The following is a 26,082-nucleotide window of genomic DNA, read 5'->3' as shown; positions in this document are numbered from 1 at the left end:
AACCAGAGAAGTAAGAGGAAAAGTTGAAACGTGTTAGAGAAGCTAACCTAAGAGTTCAGTATTTCAAGGAGAAAGTAGTCAACATTGTCCAATGCTTTTGGGAACTCTGATGAAGACTAAAAAAATACCTGTGGATTTGTCAGCAAGGAGTTCGTTAGTGGCCTTTAACAGGGTAGTTTTGGGGGAGGATTGGACTGGACTGGAAGCCGGATTGGAGTACAGATCTTCCTTGACTTAGAATGGGTTATGTCCTGGTAAACCCATCATGAGTTGAAAATGTCACAAGTTGAAAATTCATTTATACAACTTAACCTACCGGACATTATAGTTTAGCCCAGCTGACCTTCACCATGCTCAGAACATTCACATTAGCCTATAGTTGGGCAAAATCATTTTTTAAAAAGTTGTGTATATTCATTTTGAGAGAGAGAGAATGGGGGAGAGGGAGAGAGAGCGAGAATCCCAGGCAGATTCTGTGCTGTCAGCACAGAGCCTGACGTGGGCTTGAACTCAAACCATGAATATGACTTGAATCGAAATGAGGAGTCGGGATACTTAGCCAACTGAGCCATTCAGGTGCCCCAGGGCAAAATTATTTAACACAAGCCCTGTTTTGTAATAAAGTATTGATTATCTCATATAATTTATTGAATAGAGTGAAAAAGAGAATGGTTGTGAGTGTATTGGTTGTTTACCCTCATGATTTGATGGCAGACAGGGAACCATGGTTTGCCGCCACTGTCCAGCTTCACAAGAGAGGATTAGGCTACATATTGCTATCCCAGGAAAAAACCAAAATTCAAAATTTGAAGTAGATATTTTTCCATGGATGTTGAAAATTTATTTTAGTTCTAGAGCTTTAAAATGTTAGTAAAATAAAATAAAATGTTTGCAGTAATTACCATGTTCTACTTAAACTGAGTTTATATGACTTTGAGATGATAAGAAATTTGTATTCATTGTACTCTTGGTAATGCTAGCACTTGATGTTTGAATTTCTCAATTTATAAAATACTAACAGGAGTATGATCAAATATTCTTTCATACTTTTTAGTAACATCTAATTTTCTTATGCTTTTATTCTTGTTCAAGTGATCTTACTGCTTAAAGTCATCTCTAATAATGTGGTTTTATTTTATTTTTTTGTTCTAGTTCACTCAGCCCCTAAAGAAATAACAGTGCCTAAGAGACAAGAAGAGGAAGAACCTAATAGCCTAGTTAAATATTTCAGTGTTGTTTGGTGTAAGGCTTCAAAGAAAAAACACAAAAAGTGGGAAGGTGATGCTGTTCTCATTGTAAAAGGAAAGTCATTTACATTAAAGGATTTGGAAGGCAAAGACATTGGAAGAGGTATTGTGATATTAAATAATGCTTATGATTTGGCCTAAAATTAGTATATATCTGAGGTTACATAATTAAAATGATTGGATTTTATAAAGGGTTAGATTAAGATGCTCTTTAATGTGCATGTCTAAATTATAATAGTCTGACAGTCTTATGTATACTAACTCACTGAAGCAAATCCCATCCCATGGATTCACTTTCTCTAAAATGAAATGGTTAGTCAGGGTATATACAGTTATTCTGGTATTTTTCTTAGATTAAGCAGTTTGTCTTAGTGTACTCCCCCCACCCCCAATGCTAAATGATTAAAATTAGAAAGATGTTGGGGCGCCTGGGTGGCTTAGTCGGTTAAGCGTCCGACTTTCGCTTAGGTCATGATCTCGCGGTTCGTGGGTTCGAGCCCCGCGTCGGGCTCTGTGCTGACTGCCAGCTCAGAGCCTGGAGCCTGTTTCAGTCTGTGACTCCCTCTCTCTCTGACCCTCCCCTGCTCATGCTGTCTCTCTCTCTCTCTCTCTCCTAGAAATAAATAAAAAAACATTAAAAAAAAATTAAAAAAAAATTAGATGTTGATATCGGGAGTGGAATATTACCTAATTTCAATGATACCCAATAAAATTTTGAAAAAAAACAAAAAACAAACCCAGGAGATAATGGTTAGGCATGACCTAGATTAATACATCTAAATTGGAGGTTATCATTATTTCTGTTATAAAATGTTGCCAACATGATTTGTATAATACAGGTTAGCTCACAAATTCAGAATGCTTAACACCAACCATGCTTTTCGGCATTGCCTTCATTCAATAATATCATAGTTTATTGTTTTCAGTAACTGTTATGTGCCAAGCACTATGCTAGGAGTAAACATTCAAAAATGGATATGATTTGTAGTTTAGTGGGGACAGGGCAATGTAATTGATAATTAGGAGGCGATAAGAGAATTGTCTCATTGAGAATTTGTACTTAGTGCAATAGGAGATAAAAGGGCCATTTAGATCTGCCGGAGGCTGGGGAAGCTGCATAGGAGTAATTGCTTAAGGTAGTATTTGAAGGATAAATATAGTTTTGTAGGGTATGAGAAAGGGGCATACATAAGAGGGAGTAATATATGCAAAGGCACAAAAGCAGGACAGAAGTAAAACTAATTCACTGTTTCAAGAATGTAGTCGGTGAAGGTCAGTGGCAGAGTGACAAGAGTGAAGGCTGAGTTGAATTATCTTTAACAGAACTTTTGTTTCATAAAAATACTGAACAACTATTATATTTTTATTACCATGCTCAGCTTTTAGAGGAATTAAAGAGAAATTTACAGTACATGTTCCATGTTGTTGGTTAACCTATCTAGTGAAATTACATTTTTAAGCCAGCTACAGAGGTAAAATTATCAAAATTACTCTGGTGTATTCCTTACCCATAAGGCATAGTATACGTGGTTTTGTGTATGTGTAGTTTATAATAAAATGCTCTTTCAGTTGCATGTAGCAAAAAATGCAAATTAGGTTTAAAATAGTGGGTTTTTACTCTGCACAAGTAGAATCACCTAAGGTGTTTTTATTTATTATGATTATTAATGATAATGATCATAGGAAATACCAATTTCTGTGTCTCTGGTACTATTTTATTTTATTTATTTATTTTTTAAGTGTTTGTTTATTCTTGAGAGAGAGTGTGAGTAAAGGAGGGGCAGAGAGAGAGGGAAATAGAGGATCTGAAGCAGGCTCCGTGCTGATAGGAGCAAGCCTAATGTGGGGCTGGAACTCAGGAACCCTGAGATCATGACCTGAGCAGAAGTTGGATGCTCAGCCGAATGAGCCTCCCAGGTGACCCACCTAAGGTGTTTTTAAAAAATACCAGTGCCCAGGCTCTGACCTCCGAGACTGATTTATTTGGCCTGGATTGTGGGGAGAGGGACTGGCATAAATATATTTTAGGTTTCCAGGTGATTAAAAAATTTTTTTTTGACATTTATTAATTTTTGAGAGAGACAGAGAGTGAGCAGGGGAGGGGCAGAGAGAGAGGGAGACACAGAATCAGAATCAGGTTCCAGGCTCTGAACTGTCAGCACACAGCCCAACACGAGGCTCGAACTCAGGAACCACGAAATCATGACCTGAGCCGAAGTTGGATGCTTAAGCCACTGAACCACGTAGGCACCCTGGTTTCCAGGTGATTCTAATATCTAGCAGGAGTTGAGAACCACTGCTTGAAGCTATAACGAGGGTTTTATTGGCTTTCCAGATGAAAACATCCAAACATAAGACTTCATTGCTTACTTATAACAATAAGTGTATCAACTTGGAGTTAATTTTGTAAGTTATTGGCTATAATGGAAGCAGTTTTTCTTTTAAATAAATTGGATGTAGAGCATTTAGATTTTGTTAATGTAGGGATAGAGCCTCAAGGAAAAAACCAAAGACTGGAGTGCTGCAGTTGCTAGTAGCTCATGGTAATTTGGTCAAGTTCAACTGACCATCATTACGTGATACCTAGAAAACAAGGAGTTGTGGGAAACAAAGTGCAAGACTTCTAAGAAAGTCTTCTGGAGATGTAGAGATGTAGTCATCTCTGTGGATCAAAGTGAAAGGAGAGATTCTAGAGTTACAGGGACTTCTAAAGATGCCTCAAAATTAAGTTTATTCTGGTCTCCCATTTACATGTAAAACAGATGAATAGTAACTGGAATGTATATGAAGATGAAAGTCTTTATTGATGTGGAGTGGTCAAGACTGCAGTTGAACTGAGATAGTTTGGGGAATGGAGGGATGAGTCTTTGGCATTTAGGAATACCAGCTAAGTAATTTCTTCCTATATCAGAGCATTAAAATTAAAAATTGTTCTATCATAAATAATTTAAGAAGATATATTGGCTACTATTTGGCCCAAACTAAATTTTTGCCCAGTTTTAATAGGGCAAATTGTAGCACTTTATAGCTAGTTTAAAAAGGTCATGTCATATTTTCTAAAACGTGACAATCTTTTATTTCATTTTTAGAGACTTCAAAACATTTATGGTACACACGGTTCTTGCCTCTCGTAATGCCCCAGTAACTAGACATTTAATGTAGCCAGCACAGAAGATTCCATTACTCTATGTATCTGGTTAATGAGCTCATTTTGAGCAGACTGTGACTTACTTATTCATATTTGTATTGCATTAGCACCTTGCATATGGCAACACTTAATAAATGTTTGTTGAATTAATAACTCAAACAAGCTTGATATTATAAGGTACCCCATGTTTTAATACAAGAGCTAGAAGTTAGTCTATCAATGATATTTTGCCACATATGTATTTTTACTTTACTCTCTCATGTGGGACAGTAAAGTAGTGATTGTGGCAGCAGTTGCTTTTATTGCTAGTTTTCCACATTTCCACTTGTTTCTAAGTGGAAATAGAGATGCCATGGTATTTCTCTAGTTTATTCACAAGAAGGGAGGGTCCCATATAGCCTATAAAACTCTTCTTGGCTTGATTTTCAACAGACAACAGATGGCAAAACTGTGAGTACAGTAGGTTACATTTTTTTTTTAAGATTTTCTTTTATTTTTAAAAAATGTTTATTTTTGAGAGAGTGGGCAGAGTAGGGGAGGGGCAGAAAGAGTGGGGGATGGAAGATCCAAAACGGGTTTTGCACTGATAGCAGTGAGCTCAGTGCGGGGCTTGAACTCATGAACTGTGAGATCATGACCTGAGCTGAACTCAGACGCTCAACTGACTGAGCCACCCAGGTGCCCCTAAGAATTTTTTTTTTTTAAGTAATCTCTACACCCATCAAGGGGCTCAAGCTTACAACCCTGAAATCAAAAGTTTCATGCTCTACCAACTGGGCTGGCTAGGCACCCCAGGCTGTATTTTCTTTAATTTTTTAAAAATTTATTTTATTTTTTTTTATTTTTGAGAGAGATAGAAAGAGCACGAGTGGGGAAGGGGCTGAGAGAAAGGGAGACACAGAATCCAAAGCAGGCTCCAGGCTCCGAGCTATCGGCACAGAGCCTGACACGAGGTTTGAAATCCCGAACCATGGGATCATGACCTGAGTGGAAGTTGTATACTTAAGTGACTGAGCCACCCAGGTACCCTGGCTATATTTTCAATAATTAAAAAAGGCCTTGCTTTCTCTAAAGCTTGGCTAATTTTTATAGCTTTATTTATTCCTTCTGATTTTTTTAGTGTTCTTTTTTTTTTTTAATTTTTTTAATGTTTTTTTTATTTCTAGGAGAGAGTCAGAGAGAGAGACAGCGTGAGCAGGGGAGGGTCAGAGAGAGAGGGAGTCACAGACTGAAACAGGCTCCAGGCTCTGAGCTGGCAGTCAGCACAGAGCTCGACGCGGGGCTCGAACCTACGAACCGCGAGATCATGACCTAAGCAAAAGTCGGATGTTTAACCGACTAAGCCACCCAGGCGCCCCTAGTGTTCTTTTTTTGTTTTTAAACCAAAATGATAAAGTATGTTTTCATTCTGCCTCTTGGGTATACAAGGCTATTTGTATTCAAAGTACAGTTTTCATTCTGTACAGTTATGGGAAGGTAACTATGGTATCACTATGTCATCATAGATTGTATACATACTGACATTTGTGTCAGTAAACTAAATTCATTCACACACTCCCTTCTCGATTTAAAGGCCTTGCATATAAATTCAAAGATCTTGAAAAGATTGAAGAGGGCCACAGAGTGATGATTGGTGGAAAAGAAGTAGAAGTCATGGGCATAATCTCTCCAGATGATTTCAACAGTGGCAGATGTTTTCAGCTTGGAGGCGGAAGCCTTGCTATCTCCAGTTCTTCTCAAGCTGCCAAGAAGTATTTCTCTAGCCCCTTCAGAAGTGTTTGTAAACCAAGTTCAAAAGAAAATAGACCAAACAGTTTCCAAGATTGTAAACCACGTTATGACCCGCACGCACAAAGTAAGATGTAAAAAATAATTTGAATATTCTGTTTTTACTGTCAAAAGATATTGACATGTGAATTTTTGTTTAAAGTTTTCATGTGGAAGTATTATTCTTCAGGTATACAACTGACATAAGGAATAATGTTGGAACCGTATAACAATATAACTTGGGAATCATTTTATAAATAAATGCCTAATTCTAAGAATACAGTAGTGGAAATATTTGCGTTGAAGGAAAAATATACAAATTGGAGATGTATACACAAATACATACATGTATGAGATTTTGAATAATATCTGACATCTTCAGTAAGAAGAAATATTAGTCACTTCATGAGTCAGGATTATGTTTATACTTCTCTTTTGACAACTATGTTTTGATCACCTGCATTAATGTATTAAAATATTGAAGGGATGTCATGTAAATAATTTAAATTTTACTTTTAATAAGCATTACATTTAATGATTTAATTTTCACATTAATGAGTCTAATTTAAAAATAACATTAAAAAATAAAACCTTTCCTGTTTTTTTACTGTTTACTCAACAGGGATTTCTTCAGTGCCTTTTTTTGAATTGTGCCCAGAGGCAAACTGTCATCAGAGATATTTTCATTTGTTGAGGAGACAGACAAGTAAATTTGAATTGTGGAGCAGTAGTAAATGTCAAAGTTGGGGTATAGAGTAGGCTGCTTTCATAGTAGTAGTAAAATAAAAGGAACATAAAGCAAGATAATTATTTTTTGCAAGTATCATATAAATCAAATTTTTGAAATAAAAGGACCGATGAGATCACTCTCTTCCCTTTGCATTTGAAGAAACTAAGGCCTCAAAATTAAGTTTATTCTTGTCTTCCATTTACATGTAAAACAAATGAATAGTAACTGGATTGTATATGAAGATGAAAGTCTATATTGATGTGGAGTGGTCAAGACTGCAGTTGAATTGAGATAGTTTGGGGAATGGAGGGATGAGTCTTTGGCATTTAGGAATACCAGCTAAGTAATTTCTTCCTATATCAGAGCATTAAAATTAAAAATTGTTCTATCATAAATAATTTAAGAAGATATATTGGCTACAATTTGGCTCAAACTATGGGCCAGAAATATGAACTGACTTGCCTAAATTCAAACAGTTATTGACATATTTTTTTATTTTGTTTATTTGGGATAAAACCTCAAATTGAAAATTCCTAGCTCTATATAAGCTTATCTGAGACTCAATTGAAAGAAAGTAGAAGTTTCTGCTTCTGATTTTTCTTTTATCCAAATATTTTATCTGTCTCACCAGCTCTTTCAGTAGGCTTCCTTCTCCTTTATTCTTTCTCTCTGCCTTCCTACTATATAATAGAGGATATGGAGAACCAAAAAGAATAATGTGCTTATTTAAAGATCTGAGTTAGAGTCCTGTTTTCCCACAGAACTAACTGGTTTTTTGACCTCTGGGGGTAGTCACTTGTCTCACTAATGGCTGTGTCTCCTCAAGTCTACAATGTAGGTTCTAACCACTATCATAGAGACATAGAATGTCTGCTGTATGCTGGGTACAATCCATATTTGTTTACTGAATGAAAAATTTTATTGTGATAACTTTTATATATATGTATATATGTACATGTATGTATGTGTGTGTATAATATAATAAAAGCCCTTTGTGTAAATGATAAGTAGTTAATGATTCTCATTTACTTATCTTGCCAAGAGTAGAACGAGGTTGTAGACTTAAAATGAAAGCATGAAAGATTTTGTTAGCATTAAGTGGTGCCTTCTTATTGTGAAGGTAGAGAGAGAGGCATCTTAAAATTTGAACTGGTATCCTGTTATTGTGATTTAGGTTTTATCTTTCCTAAAGATGGATGCTTTGTTAGTTGACTTAGATCCTGTGGTCCTTCTAGCTTGAGTAGTATATTATCTTCTTGTCTTCTCTTTTTTCCCCTTTGTGCTTTTCATAAGAGAAAACAAAATGGGACCATCTCTTGGTTAGAAACCACAAGGAATATACTCTTGCTTTGCTACTGGAATATAGAAGAAAGCCAAGGGCTAAGTTTTCCGTTTTCACTTCTTAATCTTCTGCCTGCCAGGAATTGTCCTCAGAAATGGGAGTCTCTTTTAATTGCTCAGAAATATAGGAAGATCCACAGAAAACTTTCCTCTGGGTAATCACTAATGGTAAACATGACCAAACTCTCATTCCTGTGACTGTATATTTCTGCATTGATGGATATTGTTTTAATCTACTAGCACCTGTTTCCTTTATCTTCCCTTCTCCTTTCTGTTTTCTTTTTTCTTTTTGTTTATTTTAAAAATCAATTTCATTTTTTAACCATGATGTAGACATGTAAATATATCCCCAAAATAATTTTGATGAGTTTATTATCTGACTTTAGATTAATTGAGACCTGCTTTCTAGTTATATTTGAGTTTGTATTTTTTGGTGATATTTTAATAACTCTTAAACTGTATTAGCATATATCTAAAGAATTACATTATTATTCAATGGTTACTTTTATCTGCTGCCTTGCAAAGACTCATGAGTTTGACATTCATGAATGTAGTAATTAACTTGAAGCAAATAATGATGGTGAAGTCAACGGAAAATTTGTCATCCTTTCTCAGTTCTTCTGGTTAATAGAAGAAATAATAGTCATTGTTAGTGTGTACAGACGTGAAAATAATGGGAGCTTTTATGTTAAATTTGGAGTGCCTTTCCAAAATAAGAAGCTGTGAGCATTAGCAAGTGCAACTTGGCAAAATTCCAACCTGTGCTTTTAGTTGGAAATTGTTCTCTTTGCTCTGAATACTGAACTATTAAATGTGTGGCTTATTGGATATTCTATTAAACAATAGTGAATTTTAGTGTTGTTGTTTTTTTAAGGTTTACTTACTTGCATGAGTGAGCGCAAGCAGGGAAGGAGCAGAGAAAGGCTGAGGGAATCCCAAGTAGGTTCTGAGCTGATAGTTCAGAGCCCAGTGGTGGGGCTTGAGCTCATTCATGAACCATGAGATCATGACCTGAGCCGAGATTAAGAGTCAGGCACTTCACCTACTGAGCCACCCAGGCCCCCTAATTTCAGTGGTTTTGAAGTCCTTTGGGGTATATGAAGTTTGGAAAGCCCTTTGAAATTCTCTGCCTGAAATCTTACATCAGTAAGGCATGAGGGTTTTTGTTTTGTTTTTGTTTTTTTTTTAAATTTTCTGTTCTTGCTTAGCATCAGTGTTACTAAACTTCAACGTTTTTGCCGTAAAGGATGGCAAACAGTTCTGAGTAATTAAAACAAGATGATGTAGTTGCTGACAAAGTGAAATTGCAGTACATTAATAGGTAAACTATCATCTTTTTCCTAAGATTCTCTTGTAATGTCACGACCAGACAATAATCACCAGTGGACATTCAATAAGAACTGTTTTCCTATTGTGGATGTAGTGATAGATCCTCACCTTGTGTATCATCTTCGACCACATCAGAAAGAAGGAATCCTCTTCCTGTATGAATGTGTAATGGGAATGAGGTAGGAAAATAATTTTAGTCTATTCTGACTTTTGATTTAACCTGTAACATAATGGTTTTCTAGAAAAAAGTCTGATATAATGAGTCTCAGTACATCATGAATGATGCTTAATGTGTGCATTTATTCCAAAAGTGGATCTTGATGGATGCTGTGTGCCAGATATCTTGCTAGGAGCTGGGCATACAGCAGTCAGGACCATGGTTCCTACCCTTACGTAGTTTTTAAAGTATTTGAAGAAATAGGTAAATATAGTCAACCTTAATGTGGTACAATAAGAGCTCACTAGAATGAGAAAGACTTATGGGGGCAAAATGAAAGTAGCTGTTAGTTCTGCTTATGAGGCTTCTAAAAAAAGATTTTCTTCTTATCTCACTTCTACTTTAAAAAAAAAAGGAGTCTCCCCCACTCCTTTTTAAATGTTTATTTATTTATTTATTTTGAGAGAGAGCAAGAGAGTGTAAGCAGGGAAGGGGTAAAGAGAGAGGGAGAGAAAATCCCAAGCAGGCTCCGCGCTGTCAGCACACAGCCCTGATGTGGACCTGGGGCTTGATCTCATGAACTGTAAGATCATGACCTGAGTCAAAATCAAAATTGGATTCTTAACTATCTGAGTCACCCAGGCACCACGCACCAAAAGGAAGCCTCCCTCATTCCCTTTTAAATGGAGTTTTCTAGTAAAGAACTGTTTCTTAAAGATATTTTAGAGGACACAAACAGAAAAGCTTGATAAAGGAGGTAGAAAAGAATCAAAGGAAACTGCTAACATCTTGTTATATTTCCTTCTAGTCCTTTTTGTTTTGCTTTTAGTTCATAGGCTCTTGATTTTTAAACTGATCATTCAGTACGGAGTTAGGAATATAAATTCCCTCACACTCTTAAGAGCCCTTTGAATGATGACAGGTTAAGGGAATGCTATATCCCAGAAACTTTCTATTCTCTTGTTCTTTCCCAAATCTACTTTTTCCTTTGGAGATCATATCTCATTTAGCCCGGAAAGCATCTTTAGTTTCATCCCTCTCACTTTTTCAATTTAATCAGACAAATTTTAATTATTTTGAACTCCTAAATATCCTTTAATTCCAAATCTTTTCTGGCACCACACTGCAGCAGTGCTCGTAATGGACATCATACAATTATGTTTTGTCTGGATTTTGGCAGTGGGCCCTAGCTGTGTGTCTGCTTCTGATGCTCCTCAGATTCTTTCTACTTCTTGCCACCAGCTTGATTTTTTTCTGAAAAACAGTTCTGAAAATTGCTCAAAATGTTTCAGACTCTCAGAACTTAGAGGAATGTTTCCTGATCTGTAATATGCACTCTGCTGGTGGTTTGTGGGATCATTTTAGGTGGATACAGACAAGCCTTGTTTTTTAATTCTGATAGTAGTATATTTAGCTAATGAATTATTAGAAAAAATAGCATTTAAAATTTTTGTTTTCATTAATTATGCTTAGACTTTTCAAATAAATCTAAGTACAAAAGGGAGTTGACTTAAAGAAAAATAAATAGTAACACATACTATATGTATGTATTTTTTTATGGCAAAAATTGTGATGGTAGTCACAGAAGACTGATGTTTGGGAGACATTGACCTGCAAGCTACAGTCTGAGCTTTCAAGGATATGGATGTTCATCTTTAGTCTCTGGCTATCTTGTCAGGTTCATAGGCTTTGTATTTCCTTGTTTGGAATTCAGTTCAAGCTCCCAGTGTGTCGAGCTACTTGATTCATAAAGTGAATTCTTATTCACCTTTGACAAGGTCCATCTTCTCAGTGAAGCCTTACTGTTCTTTTCCCTCCACTGTAGAAGGATGGATCACCAGTTTCTTTCTGCCACTCTCTGTATCTCAGCTGGCATTTGTTTTGCACTGACAAATTGTTGATCTAAAATGGTAGTAATGGGAGTGCCTGGCTGGCGGCTGAGTCGGTAAAGCATGCAATTTGATGTTGGGGTTGTGAGTTTGAGAGCCCCATGTTGGGTGTAGAGATTATTTTTAAAAAATCTTAAAAAAAATTTTAAGAATGTTTATTTATTTTTGAGAGAGAGAGACAGAGTGTGAGCAGGGGAGGGGTAGAAAGAGAGGGAGGGGTGCCTGGGTGGCTTAGTCGGTTAAGCGTCTGACTTTTGCTTAGGTCATGATCTAGCGGTTCATGGGTTCGAGCCCCGCGTCGGGCTCTGTGCTGACAGCTTAGAGCCTGGAGCCTGTTTCAAATTCTGTGTCTCCCTCTCTCTTTGACCCTTCCCCGCTCACGCTGTCTCTCTGTCTCTCCTGGAAATAAATAAAACATTTAAAAAAAAAAGAAAAGAAAAGAAAGAGAGGGAGACACAGAATGCGAAGCAGGCTCCAGGCTCTAAGCTGTCAGCACAGAGCCCTACACGGGACTCAAACCCACAAACTGTGAGATCATGACCTGAACTGAGGTTGGACAATTAACTGACTGAGCTACCCAGACTCCCCCCAAAACAAATCTTTTTTTTAAAATTTAATTAATTAATTAATTTTTTTTACAAATAGTTTATTGTCAAATTGGTTTCCATATAACACCCAGTGCTCATCCCCATAAATGCCCTCCTCCATGCCCATCTCCCCTCTCCCCCTNCCGTTGATGGACACTTAGGCTCTTTCCATGTTTTAGCTATTGTTGAGAGTGCTGCTATGAACATTCCCCCAAAACAAATCTTAAAAAAATAAAATAGGGGCACCTGGATGGCTTAGTCGGTTAAGCGTCCGACTTTCGCTCAGGTCATGATCTCGCGGTTCGTGGGTTCGAGCCCCGCGTCGGGCTCTGTGCTAACTGCCAGCTCAGAGCCTGGAGCCTGTTTCAGTCTGTGACTCCCTCTCTCTCTGACCCTCCCCTGCTCACTCTGTCTCTCTCTCTCCTAGAAATAAATAAAAAAAAAAACAAAACAAAAAACAAAAACAAAAACAAAAAAAATAAATAAAATAATAATGGCTGTAATTCATGTGATTTTTTTTCTGTACTTTGAAATGGAAAACATAGAGTTGATTTTTGGTTATTATTTTTACAATAAAAAATAGAATGAATTAAACTATAATAAAACTGAGGACATCTAGGTGGCCCAGTTGGTTAAATATCCAACTCTTGATTTTGGCTCAGGTCATGATCTCATGGTTTGTGAGATTGAGCCCTCTCTCCCTCTCTGCTCTTTCCCTGCTCGTGCTCACACACGAGCACTCTTTCCTTCTCTCAAAATAAATAAAACAACTTAAACTATAATAAAACTCTACTTTAAAAAATTTTAAATTCCAGTTAATATACAGGGTAACATTAGTTTCAGGTGTACAATTTAGTGATTCAACACTTAAATACAACGCTCAGTGCTTATCACAAGTGTACTTCTTAATCTCCATCACCTATTTCACCCACCCCCTACCTTCCTTGCCTCTGTTAATCCTCAGTTTATTCTCCAGAGTTAAGAGTCTGTTTCTTGATATTCCCACCCCCCCTTTTTTCCCCTATGCTCATTTGTTTCTTAAATTCCACATATGAGTAAAATCAACATCACTTATCATCAGGGAAATACAAATCAAAACTACAGCGAGGTATTACCTCACACCTATCAGAGTGCCTAAAGTCAATGATACAAGAAACAACAGATGTCAGTGAGAATGTGGAGAAAGGAGAACCCTCTTTAAAAAAATTTTTTTTAATGTTTATTTTTGAGAGAGACAGAGAGAGACAGAGTGTGAATGGGAAGAGGCAGAGAGAGGGAGACAGAATCCAAAGTAGGCTCCAGACTCCAAGCTGTCAGCACAGAGCCCAATGTGAGGCTTGAACCCATGAAGTATGAGATCATGACATGAGCTGAAGTTGCATGTTTAGCCAACTGATTTTGAGCCACCCAGATGCCCCAGAAAGGAGAACCCTCTTACACTGTTGGTGGGAATGCAAACTGGTGCAGGCATTCTGGCAAAACGTTTGAAGATACCTCAAAAAGCTAAAAATGGAACTACCCTATGATCTAGCAATTGCACTACTAGATATTTACCCAAAGAATACAAAAATAATAATTTAAAGGGATACATGCACCCCAATATTTATAGGAGCGTTATCTACAATAGCCAAATTATGGAAATAGCGCAAGTGTCCACTGACTGATGAATGTATAAAGAAGATGTATATATAGACAATGGAATATTAGCCATAAGAAAGAATGAAATCTTGCCATTTGCAATGACATGGTTGTAATTAGAGTATTATGCTAAGTGAAGTAAGTCAGAGAAAGACAAAACCGTACTTATTTTGGTACAATCCTTAATTCCTTTGGATTTTATAACTTAAAGAATTATTTATATATGAAGGGCTTTAAAAGCTATGAAGTGATATAAACATGCCACTTAATATTGCTTATTATATTTAATTTAAATTTGCATTAACTGAGTAGGTCTGTAGGATAAGACTATTACTAAGTACATGTATTAGATCAATATTTAGTGGGTTTTTTTTTACAGTGCAGGGAGTTATATGATTGAGAACTTCATTTACTGCTTGAAAATCATAAATATAGCTCATTTGATCTTTCTGGTTAAGATTACAATATATTTTAAACTGTTTTGATATCTGATGCTGAAACTGATAAAAATTGCTCAACTATAGTGATGAGAAACACAGTTATAGTAACTTATTCAAATGTAGATATAAAATTTGGATTCATTTCTAGTCTCTCTAAATATAGATGTATGATAATATCAGATGATTTAGACTAAACTGTCAAATTTCAGATTTTAGTAATTTTGTTGACAATAAATATATAATGAATAAAATTACAAATTATCAAAGATACAAAAGAGAAGTGTTGTAAATCAGATGCATGAAATTCTAGAAAAAGGGTTTAGAGGGGCATAGAGTTTGTCCTAATTACAAAACTATCGGTTTCTGGTTCTTGACTAACAGATGACAATATTAGGAGCACAAAATACTTTCCTATAGTGACTAAAAGAAGTATAATTATATCTAACAGAGTGAATGGCAGATGTGGAGCTATTCTTGCTGATGAAATGGGTTTAGGGAAAACACTGCAGTGTATTTCACTCATCTGGACTCTACAGTGTCAGGGACCTTATGGAGGCAAGCCAGTAATAAAGAAGACACTTATTGTCACACCTGGAAGCTTGGTGAATAATTGGAAGAAAGAATTTCAAAAATGGCTGGGAAGTGAGAGGATCAAGATATTTCCTGTTGATCAGGTAAGAGGTTTCCAACAGGTTAGCCTTGGTCATTTTCTAACTCTCTGTGCTTTTTTTTCCTTAAAATTTTTTTTAATGTTTATTTACTTTTGAAAGAGAGAGATAAAGTGTGAGCGGGCAAGGGGCACAGAGAGGGAACACAGAATTTGAAGCAGTCTCTAGGCTCTGAGCGGACACACAGATCTTAACCTGGGGCTTGAATTCAAGAACTGTGAGATCATGACCTGAGCTAAAGTCGGACGCAACCAACTGAGCCACCCAGATGCCCCATATTCTCTGCTTTTCAAATCAACACTGCAGTTTTACTGTCTATATGGTAGTTTTTCAAGTGCATATAACTCTCTAACTCCTTTGCAGAAAAATGTAATCTTAGCTTACAATTTCGTTTTGAGTTCACATATTCTAATTAATGTCTGCCAGGATTATGCTGTTTTGAATTTGATTTTATGGTTTAGCCCATGATTTGTTAAATACTATCTTTTTTTTTTCTTTAGGACCACAAAATAGAAGAATTCATCAAATCTCCATTTTATTCTGTTCTTATCATCAGTTATGAAATGTTACTTCGTTCCTTGGATCAAATTAAGAATGTTAAATTTGATCTTCTAATCTGTGATGAGGGGCATCGTTTGAAGAACAGTGCCATTAAGACAACTACAGCCCTCATTAGCCTTTCTTGTGAGAAAAGAATAATTCTAACTGGTCAGTATTTACTTTGGGCAAGATTTGATGGAATTTTTGCCTGCTTACCATAAAGGATTTGTTATATGCTTGGCATCCAAAGAATTGGTGGTGCTAGATAGAATTCATACTAATAAACCTATGGTAGTTAAGTCTTGGTAGGATTCTGAATTTTCAAATCCCTATGTAATTTTTTGCCATTCAGATTTCAGAGTTTTTTAAGAATAAATGCAAATGCTATCATGGTAAAGAATGTAGGAGATGGGTCTGCATTGTCTTCTCTTGGTTCCTAAGTCTGATATTTATAGCTGTGCAACTTTGGGCAAATTATTTTACTTCTCTGTACCTCAGTTTCCTTATCTGTGAAATAAGGGATAATTATAATACCATCTACTTCATAGACTTATTGTAAAGGTCAAAGGAGTTAATTCATGTAAAGTTCTTGAAAGACTACCTGACACATGGTAAATGCCTAATATAAGTATCCATTGTTTTTATATGTACATGCTGCGTGCATAATTTATTGCTGGCTAGACCTGGTGGCCCAGACTGTCTGGAAAGGTGAGATGGCCCATATGTAAATAGAGGAATCTTTTTCCACTCATTCCTTTTTAGCCTAGACTAGAATCAGGCCTGAATAGCTCAAAGTAGCTTTCCTCCCATACCTCACTTTGGCCTTGTGTTGCCCTTCCAATTTCTGGAGAATTATCCTTGTTTGAACAAGAGCCTCCACTCTCCTCTGCATCTTGGTCAATGATTGACTCATAGAGGTAAGGGGAAAATGCCCTTGCCTTAAGGTAATTTCAGTACCACCTTTATAGTGCAATTTATGCCCTGAGACTTGTTATAATTTATTTCAGGCAAGGAGGCCATCCTTGCTTAGTTTCTTCCCCTCCTGTACTCTGATTCCATTATTCTCTTTCTCGTCAGAGCACTCCCTCCATAAATGTTGTGCAGCCAAATCCCTGTCTGGGCTCTGCTTCTGGAGAACCCAATCTAAGACATGAATTCTTTCCTGCAGCTCTCATTGGCAAATGGGATCAGACTATCATGAGTGACTTGGATTAGTTAGCTGGGGTTGGATGAATGTCTGGAAACCAAACACAGGGATGCTTATATTTGTTTCCCCTCTTACTTGCTTGCTTTTCTCATTCTGCCTATCTTCTTAAAAAGAATTTTTTTTGATTAAGTGAACTGTACCCCCCAACACGGAGCTTGAACTCATGACCCCGAGATCAAGAGTTACATGCTTTACTGACTGAGCCAGCCAAGCACCTCTCATTCTGCCTATCTTTTTTAGTCATTGTCATGGATATTTGTTTAAAGACTTACCAAAATGCATACCAGTGAAAGTATATTTTCTCAAAGGCTATTATGTGTCTAAAAATTTAGAACTGACTAGATGTGTTAAACAATAAGCATTGGTCCTGGGGTTGACCTATTTAATTTTGAGAGGCATGATTATTAAATTCTCTGGCATTGTAAAATTCATGTTGTCTATGTTAATGAATAAGTACATTTTTATTTACCTCTTACATTTTTGGACAACTTTTTTTTTTTAATGTTTTGTTTATTTCTGAGAGAGACAGCATGAGCAGGGGAGGGTCAGAGAGAGAGGGAGACACAGAATCCGAAAGAGGCTCCAGGCTCTGAGCGAGCTGCCAGCACAGAGCCCGACGTGGGGCTCGAACCCACGAACCGTGAGATCATGACCTGAGCCGAAGTCGGATGCTTAACTGACTGAGCCACTCAGGCGCCCCTGGACAACTTTTTCTAGTCTGTTATTTGAATGTCATCTGAAATTATGCTGTAGGACTATACTGACTTACATGGTTTCTTTGTGTGTTTTTTTCTTTAAAAATTAAAAAAAATTTTTTTTAATTTATTTCTGAGAGACAGAGAGAGAGACAGTGTGAGCAGGGGAGGATCAGAGAGAGAGGGAGATACAGAATCTGAAAGCCTGATGAGAGTCTTGAACTCAAAAACTGTGAGGTCATGACCTGAGCTGAAGCCAGATGCTTAAACGATTGAGCCACCCAGGCACCCCTCCCTGTTTTTTGATGTAATTATTGAAATGTGCTAATGTTTCTTTGAAAATTAGTTAGCCAAAAATTATTGAGTATGTAATTTATGCAGGGTATATTTGTGTCAACCTTTAGGATTAGTGAAGATCTCAATTTGATCTGAAAACTTTGAAAGGTAAAAATGATAGGTGTCATTCACTGAATATTTACTAAATGTCAGTCACTGTGCTACAGGGTACATATAGTGTCTCTACTTTTCATTGTAATACCACTGGGAAATTGTTATCGTCCCACTTTTATAAGTAAAACAATCCTGAATTTAAGAGCTTAAGAATCTTGTTCAGAGTCACAGAGTTATAATAATATTAAGAATCACCAACAGTTATGGAACATTTATTGTGCTTTAGGCACTGTTCTTAGTATATGGATTAACTAATTTGCTCCTTACAATCCTAGGAGCTACTATTATTGTCCCTATTTTCTAGAAGTAAACTGAGGTACATAACTTGCTTAGGATCACTCAGAGAGTAAATGATGCAGGTGGGATTTGATCCCAGGCTAGTCAGACTCCAGAGCCTGGACACAGCTGCTATGCTGAAGTTAAAAACAGAGTTAAATCCAGAGTTAAAAATTCATATGGTTCTTAATTTTTTTTTTTTTTCACTTGGGTTTGGCTGCTTTTTCTCATCTCTAAAGCCTTTAGTTTTGTTAGGGAAGAAAGTACAAATTTCTACAAATACCTGTGACTATAAAACACAAACTTGACCTTTTTATCACTTGTTTTTCTCTTTAGGTACTCCAGTTCAGAATGATCTTCAAGAATTTTTTGCATTAATTGATTTTGTAAATCCAGGAATATTAGGCTCTTTGTCGTCTTATAGAAAAATATATGAAGAACCCATCATTTTATCGAGACAACCTTCTGCTTCTGAGGTATAATTTACTTCAATAAATAGGTTTAAAATTTTTTTTTAATGTTTTATTTATTATTGAGACAGAGAGAAACAAAGCATGAGCAGGGAAGGGGCAGAGAGAGAGGGAGACACAGAATCCAAAGCAGGCTCCAGCCTCTGAGCTGTCAGCACAGAGCCCAATGTGGGGCTCAAACTCACCAACCATGAGATCATGACCTGAGCCGAAGTCGGATGCTTAACCGACTGAGCCACCCAGGTGCCCCAATAAATAGGTTTTTTAAAAAGGCTCTATGTCCAGGAAAATCATCCACAACTTGGGCAGTATTTTAATTCAGGAAAAATGAAACTATTGAATTTTTTATTTTTCCACAATCCTTCAATTCTTCCTGTTTTCTTTGTTTTAGAAAATAATATCACATTAAAAAAATCATGAATAGGGGGTGCCTGGGTGGCTTAGTTGGTTAAGCGTCCGACTTTCGCTTAGGTCATGATCTCACGGTTCGTGGGTTCGAGCCCCGCGTCGGGCTCTGTGCTGACTGCCAGCTCAGAGCCTGGAGCCTGTTTCAGTCTGTGACTCCCTCTCTCTCTGACCCTCCCCTGCTCACGCTGTCTCTCTCTCTGTCTCCTAGAAATAAATAAACATTAAAAAAAAAAAATCATGAATAGACATTCACAAAGAATTATAAATGATAGTAAACTATGAAAATATTTATTTCTACTGATATTAAAGAAAGTAAACTAAAAGAACCATAAAATAACTTTTTAAAAAAATGTTTTATTTATTGGAGTGCGTGGGTGGCTAAGTTGGTTAAGTGTCCAACTTTGGCTCAGGTCGTGATCTCATAGTTTGTGGATTTGAGCCCTGCATTGGACTCTGTGCTGACAGCTCAGAGCCTGGAGCCTGCTTTGGATTCTGTGTCTCCCTCCCTCTGTGGCCCTCTCCCACTCATTCTGTCTCTCTGTCTCAAAAATAAATAAAATGTTAAAAAAAATAATTAATTAATTAATTTTTAAATGTTTATTTTTGAGAGAGAGAGAGCACGTACATAGTGGGAGAGAGTCAGAGAGAGGTGGGGACAGAGGATCTGAAGTGGGTTCCATGCTGACAGCAGAGAGCCCAATGCAGGGCTCTAACTCTCAAACTGTGAGATCATGACCTGAGTTGAAAGTCAGATGCTTAATTGACTGAGCCACCCCAGGAGTCCTAGAATGTTTTATTTATTTTTGAGAGAGCACAGGTGGGGGAAGGGCAGAGATAGGGAGACAGGATCTTAAGCAGGCTTTGTGCCAACAGCAGTGAGCCTGATGTAGAGCTTGAACTCATGAACTTGTGAGATCATGACCTGAGCTGAAGTTGGATGCTCACTTGACTGAGCCACCCAGGTGCCTCACTCTTCTATTGGTGTTTTGGTTGGTTCAGTTTTATTTTTTAATGTTTTATTTATTTTTGAGAAAGAGAGCAGGTGAGGGGTAGAGAGAGAGGGAGACACAGAATCTGAAGCAGGCTCCATGCTCTGGGCTGTTAGCACAGAGCCTGATGTGGGGTTCAAACCGATGAGACATGAGATCATGACCTGAGACGCTTAACCAACTGAGCCACCTAGCTGCCGCTAGTTGGTTCAATTTACATAGTGATAGAAAGTATAGATGAGAGTACTATCGTCTACTGGTTGGAATGTAAATTGGTACAATTGGAGAATAGCTTGGCAATTATGTATCAAAAGCCTTAAAATTGTGCATATTTTGTGGTGTGGCAATACCACTTTTTTGCAATTTATTATAAAGGAATAGGGGCGCCTGGGTGGCTTAGTCGGTTAAGCGTCCAACTTCGCCTCAGGTCATGATCTCAGGGTTTGTGGGTTCAAGCCCCGCATCGGGCTCTGTGCTGACAGCTAGCTCAGAGCCTGGAGCCTGTTTCAGATTCTGTATCTCCCTCTTGCTCTGACCCTGCCCTGCTCATGCTGTCTCTCTCTCTCTGTCAGAAATAAATAAAACATTAAAAAAAATTTTATAAAAAAAAAGAAATAATCATAGATGTGCTTAAAGACTTAGTTGTAAGGGTAAAAAGTTCTAAAACCAAAAGGAAACAAACTAATTGGAGACATATATTTCTAAAGGTAGGAAAATGGTTAAAGCAGAGTCTGCATGTTGTTAAACACAATGTAGAAATAATACCAACTGTAAGATGCATCATTATTTAATGAACCACTAAGGAAAACATGCTAATAAGTATAGTTTAAAAAGTCATTAATAATAAAAGCATCCTATATCAGGGCACCTGGTGACTCAGTCGGTTAAATGTCCGACTTTGGCTCAGGTCATGATCTCACAGTTCAAGCCCCACATCAGGCTCTCTGCTCTCAGCACAGAGCCCGCTTGGGATCCTCTGTCCCCATGTCTCTCCACTCCTTCCCCACTCTCTCTCTTTCTCTCTGAAAAGAAATATTAAAAACAAATTTAAAAAAGCATCCTATATGAGAGAAGTTAAAGTGTAAAAAAATATATATCTCAGAATTAATCAAATGATAGTCAGTAAATATTTATTGAACAATTCCCATGAACCAGGAATGATACACAATAATAGTTTGTGAATATATTTAATAGCATGGAAAATGATAATCATGTTATTTAAAAATAAAATCACATTCATTTATTTACCCAACACTTCTATGTTAAACATAAAAGTAGGCCAAATGCAAAGTGTTAGATACTAGGGAATACAGTGAAAAGCCAAACTGAATGGTACCTTGTTCCCACGAAGCTTCAACTATAGAGATCCTGTTTTTGTTACAAATAAAAGTAAAAGTAAAATGTTAAATAAATTTATATGTTAATATAAGGAAAAAAGACTTGGAAGATATACATATATTGACAGTAGCGGTTGTTTCTGATTGATTAAACTTAGTTTCGATTTTATATATCAGTTTTTGCATAACTATATTTTCTGACTTTTCTTCAGTGAGTCTATTTCTTTTGTAATAAAAATTGAAAATAGTTTTAAAATGTGGGGGGAATTTCTTATGATTTATATAGAAATGAATATATACATTTGGGATTTTATTTTAAGCTTCACTGTGAAGTTATGTATGCTCAAAAAAGGTTTAAACCTATATATTAATCATACTGTGTCTTGATTTAAAAAAGTACTATGGCAAAAACTTAGAAAGAAGCAAAAAGAAACAAACAAATTGGGAGCAAACATTTCTAAGGAACAGTGTTGTAATGATTTTGAAAGAATTAGCTGTGCTTTGTGCCAGTAATTTATTGTAGGTTTAATTTTAGGATCAATAACTTGTCAAAATATTTGCTTCCAAGAATTTGCTGAATTAGTTCTTTGTTGATGATTTTAAGACTATATACCATGATAGTCTTCACATAAAAGCTTACTTTTAGAATAATTTAATTTGTTGATTGTTGATTTCTGATGGCTCTCAATGGTGCTAATAGCCGAACAAAGATTAGGACACTGGCTTCATTTAATTAAATGGTTATACTGAACATTGAAAGAAATGATGGGGCTTCTGGGAGGCTCAGTCGGTTAAGTATCCGACTTGGGCTCAGGTCGTGATATTTTTGGGTTCGAGTCCCGCATCGGACTCTGTGCTGACAGCTCAGAGCTGGAGGCTGCTTCGCATTCTATGTGTGTGTCTCTTTCTCTGCCCCTCCCCTGCTTGTGCTCTCTCTCTTTCAAAAATAAATAAATAAACATTTAAAATTGAAAAATAAAGAGATGATGGTTGGTTTTTTTATCCCAAACTCATACTGAATTTATTCTGTAAAAAAGAAAATCTGAAGGGATGTAATTAGTAAATGGTTTATTGTTATAAAATGCTTAATGTCCCTTTTAATTGCAGTTATTTTTTGTAACACTTTTAAGTCTGTGTTTTTTCCATAGGAAGAAAAGGAGTTAGGAGAGAAAAGAGCAGCTGAACTTACTTGCCTCACTGGGCTTTTTATCCTTAGAAGAACCCAAGAAGTCATAAATAAATATCTTCCACCTAAAATAGAGACTGTAGTCTTTTGCCGACCAGGAGAACTACAAATTGAGCTTTATCGAAAGCTGTTGAATTCTCAGGCTGTCAGATTCTGCCTTCAAGGGTTGTTGGGAAATAGTCCTCATCTAATATGTATAGGAGCTCTTAAAAAACTATGCAATCACCCCTGCCTTTTGTTCAACTCTATAAAGGTAAGTAGTATGTGAGACTGTGTCAGAGATATGAGCTAAGGCTCTGTGTCATGTGAATCTAAGAGGGCAGATTGGGCCAACCTCAGGGGATGCATTTGTGGGTTTTCCAGAAGCTCTACAGCCTCTCCTATATGTTTCATCTGTACAGCTTATCCAGCCTTCTGTTTGTTCAGAGGATGTCCATATATATAGGACTGAACAAGGGATGAAATGGATGTGAGGCATTGCCTTCTAGAGTTTGCCCCATGCCCTTTGGTATCTTGTGTAACTAATTCTCTGCTGTGGTCCTCCTTCCTATTTTATAGATATATAGCCAATCAGTTTTGTTTGGTGCAAATAGAAAATTTATCATTGAAAATAATTTTTTCCCATTATAAAAGTAATATATGAAACATGTATGACATTTATAAAATTCAGAAAATCAGAAGAAAATTAAAGTCATCTGGATAGAATATGAATTGGTATAACTGAAAGGTAGTTGGCAATGTGTATCAAAGCTTTAAAATTCTTTGTAATTTGTGGCCTGGCAGTACTTTTAGGAATTTATTATCAAGAAATAAAGTTCTCTAGCCAGAAAAAAACCCATATTTTGATATTAATAATCTTAGCCAATAAATGTACCCAACACTAAATGTTTTTTGTTTTTTTTTTTTACAAATAGTTTATTGTCAAGTTGGTCTAAATGTTTTTCTAGTATTATTTTGTTTATTCTTTACAGAACTGTGGAGTAAGTATTGGTATTATTTCCCCCATTTTTTTTTTTTTTTTGGTGAGGAAACAGGGACTCAAAGATACTATATATAATCTAGTTCTACAGAAACTTAATTTTAATGATGTTATACTTATTATTTTAAAATCTACTTTTTTCTCCACTAAATAAATTGGGAACATTTTCCCAAATTAGATACCTTCTCCAAGTATGAGTTTTAATGATTACACAGTTGAGCTAAATGTTTGAATTTTTAATAAACATAAGCAGTTTGGAGTATAGTGAGAGTTTTCTGCTTTGGAGTTAGAACTGGGTCCCTATTCTACTACTTACCAATTCTTTAGGGGCAAGTTTTTATTTTTTTAATTATTTTTATTTTTCGTGAGTTGGGGAGGTCAGAGAGAAAGGGAGAGAGAGAATCTGAAGCTGTCAGCACAAAGCTGGATGTGGGCCTCAAACCCATAAACTATGAGATCATGACCTGAGCCGAAGTCAGATGCTCAACCGACTGAGCCACCCAGGTGCCCCTTTAAGGGCAAATTTAACCATGGTCAAATTACATCTGAAGAGACTTTATTTTTGTTATTTCTAAAGCAGAGACAATAATAACTTTTGTGAACATACTATTTCATCAAGTTGCCATAGGAACTTGGAAATAACCTAGCAGAATGCCTGACCATAGAAATTAAACAATGACTGTGAAAACTCTGTTATCCCCAGCTCATTCTTAACACTAAAAAAAAAAAATTCTTTTTTTAATGTTTATTTATTTTTGAGACAGAGAGGCAGTGTGAGCAGGCAAGGGGCAGAGAGGCAGGGAGACACAGAATCTGAAGCAGGCTCCAGGCTCTGAGCTGTCAGCACAGAGCCCGACATAGGGCTCGAACTCACGAACCATGAGATCAAGACCTGAGCTAAAGTCAGACACCCAACCAACTAAGCCACCCAGGTGCCCTATTCTTAACACTTTTTTAGAACAATTTTTATTCTTTTATTTTTTTCTTTAAACAACAAAATCATAATTTACAAACAAAACAAAAGAAAACCCATGGATGCTGCATCACACTCGAAGTCATTAGTTATGTACTTGGAAAATGGAGCCTTCTCCCAGAATTCTTCAAGTTTATCCTTCAATGAGGTATATTTACATAGTTTATCATAGGAGAAGTCAGCTTTCTATAACTCTGCAGTAAGCAGGATTATAACAATTTATTAATCAACTTTTTAAGAAACAGATTTTATATACAGTGATAAAAATTAAACCCTTTGGGCATGATGCCCAGCAAAAATAGAAGCCAAAAATTCTCCCTTAAAAGGTAGACTTTATCATAGCCCTGAATGCACCAGTTAACTAGTAATAGGCACTGGATACCACAAGCTTCAAATAGGGTGCATAACGTAACAATCTGAGTCTTGTTTTGTGAAGCCTTTTCTCTAACATCATAGCAAATGAGGATCAATAGAAAATGGCTGAAATGAGCCTTCTACATGTATAAATAACTTTTAAGCAGAGTTTTTATAAATGTGTTCCTGTTGAAACTAAGTTTTTTCCCAAGTTCAGTCAAGGTGATGGGTTTCTTTTCAGGAAATGTGAGTGGAATATAACCAAAAGAAATGTAACTGATAACCAAAGTCTACAGAGAATCAGAAGAGTGAGTGCCGTGACTAGCCAATATGAGAGCTCTAACTCGTAAATTCCCCTGCGTTGGAGGTGATTTATCAGGCTGTCACAGAATGAAGATATTATCTGTTAGTTGATTCTTAATTAGGGGTATTAGCATTATAACCTGGAGAGCTTTTAAAACTCCATTTGTTGAGACCTCAACACCTATGGACTGACTGATTCAGAATCTCTGAGTGTAGGACCCAAGTATTAGGATTTGGAAAAAGTGATTCCCCAAGTGATTGATTCTGATTACATGTTCCTGGCTAAGAACTTGTGCCATAAGATCACCATCTCTTGTATTTTGATTTAATATTCACCAGACAACTTTCTGCTAGTGATTTGGCTTTCCTTGTGGTTTCATGTGACAGAATGCATAGACCACTTGGTTTAAATAGGCAGGTCTCGGGGCCCCTGGGTGGCTCAGTCGGTAAAGTTTCTGACTTTGGCTCAGGTCATGATCTTGCAGTTCTTGGGTTCCAGCCCTGCGTCAGGCTCTGTGCTGACAGCTCAGAGCCTGGAGCCTGTCTTTGGATTCTGTGTCTCCCTCTCTCTCTGCCCCTCCCCTGATTATACTCTCTCTCTCTCTCTCTCTCTCATGAAGAAATAAAACATTAAAAAAATAATAAAATAAAATAAATAGGCAGGTCTCCTTTGAAGGTCAGTACATTTATATTCTGACTTTGTTTCTTAATTTCATTAGTGTGGCTCATTTGCCTAGAGCTTAAGCTTATTCAGTTTCTGAACATAAAAAGCTGTGGACTAGATCCTGAGTCTGTGGTCTTTTGATGACCTCTCCAGGGTATAGGCATATTAGCTGACCTAAGCTGAAGAAGCCAGCAACCAGTCTTTCCCCTTGTATATCCTAGTGATGTTCGTATCTTAGGTTTCCAGGCATTTTTAATCAAGCAATTTTACCCAGCTATTGTCATATTTTGGAAATAAACCAAATGTATTC

At 36.7% G+C, this 26,082-nt stretch overlaps 1 protein-coding gene across 2 annotated transcripts in view; it reads left to right on the top strand.

Annotated features, from left to right (window-relative positions):
* Positions 1 to 26,082, top strand: part of RAD54B (RAD54 homolog B) — an 82,254-nt gene that overhangs the window by 39,753 nt on the left and 16,419 nt on the right. For both annotated transcript variants that reach the window (XM_077771300.1, XM_077771301.1), the window contains exons 4-10: positions 1,153 to 1,350; positions 5,969 to 6,250; positions 9,579 to 9,741; positions 14,722 to 14,947; positions 15,442 to 15,649; positions 18,446 to 18,585; positions 22,462 to 22,752. In XM_077771300.1, coding sequence (XP_077627426.1) covers positions 1,153 to 1,350; positions 5,969 to 6,250; positions 9,579 to 9,741; positions 14,722 to 14,947; positions 15,442 to 15,649; positions 18,446 to 18,585; positions 22,462 to 22,752 — 1,508 coding nt within the window. The remainder of the gene's footprint in view (positions 1 to 1,152; positions 1,351 to 5,968; positions 6,251 to 9,578; positions 9,742 to 14,721; positions 14,948 to 15,441; positions 15,650 to 18,445; positions 18,586 to 22,461; positions 22,753 to 26,082) is intronic.

The sequence above is a fragment of the Crocuta crocuta genome, unplaced genomic scaffold, assembly GCF_008692635.1.
Source record: "Crocuta crocuta isolate KB4526 unplaced genomic scaffold, BGI_CrCroc_1.0 scaffold235, whole genome shotgun sequence".
NCBI classification, from domain to species: domain Eukaryota; kingdom Metazoa; phylum Chordata; class Mammalia; order Carnivora; family Hyaenidae; genus Crocuta; species Crocuta crocuta.
The sequence above is the reverse complement of the archived record's forward strand: the minus strand, read 5'-3'. Positions and strand labels throughout refer to the sequence as shown.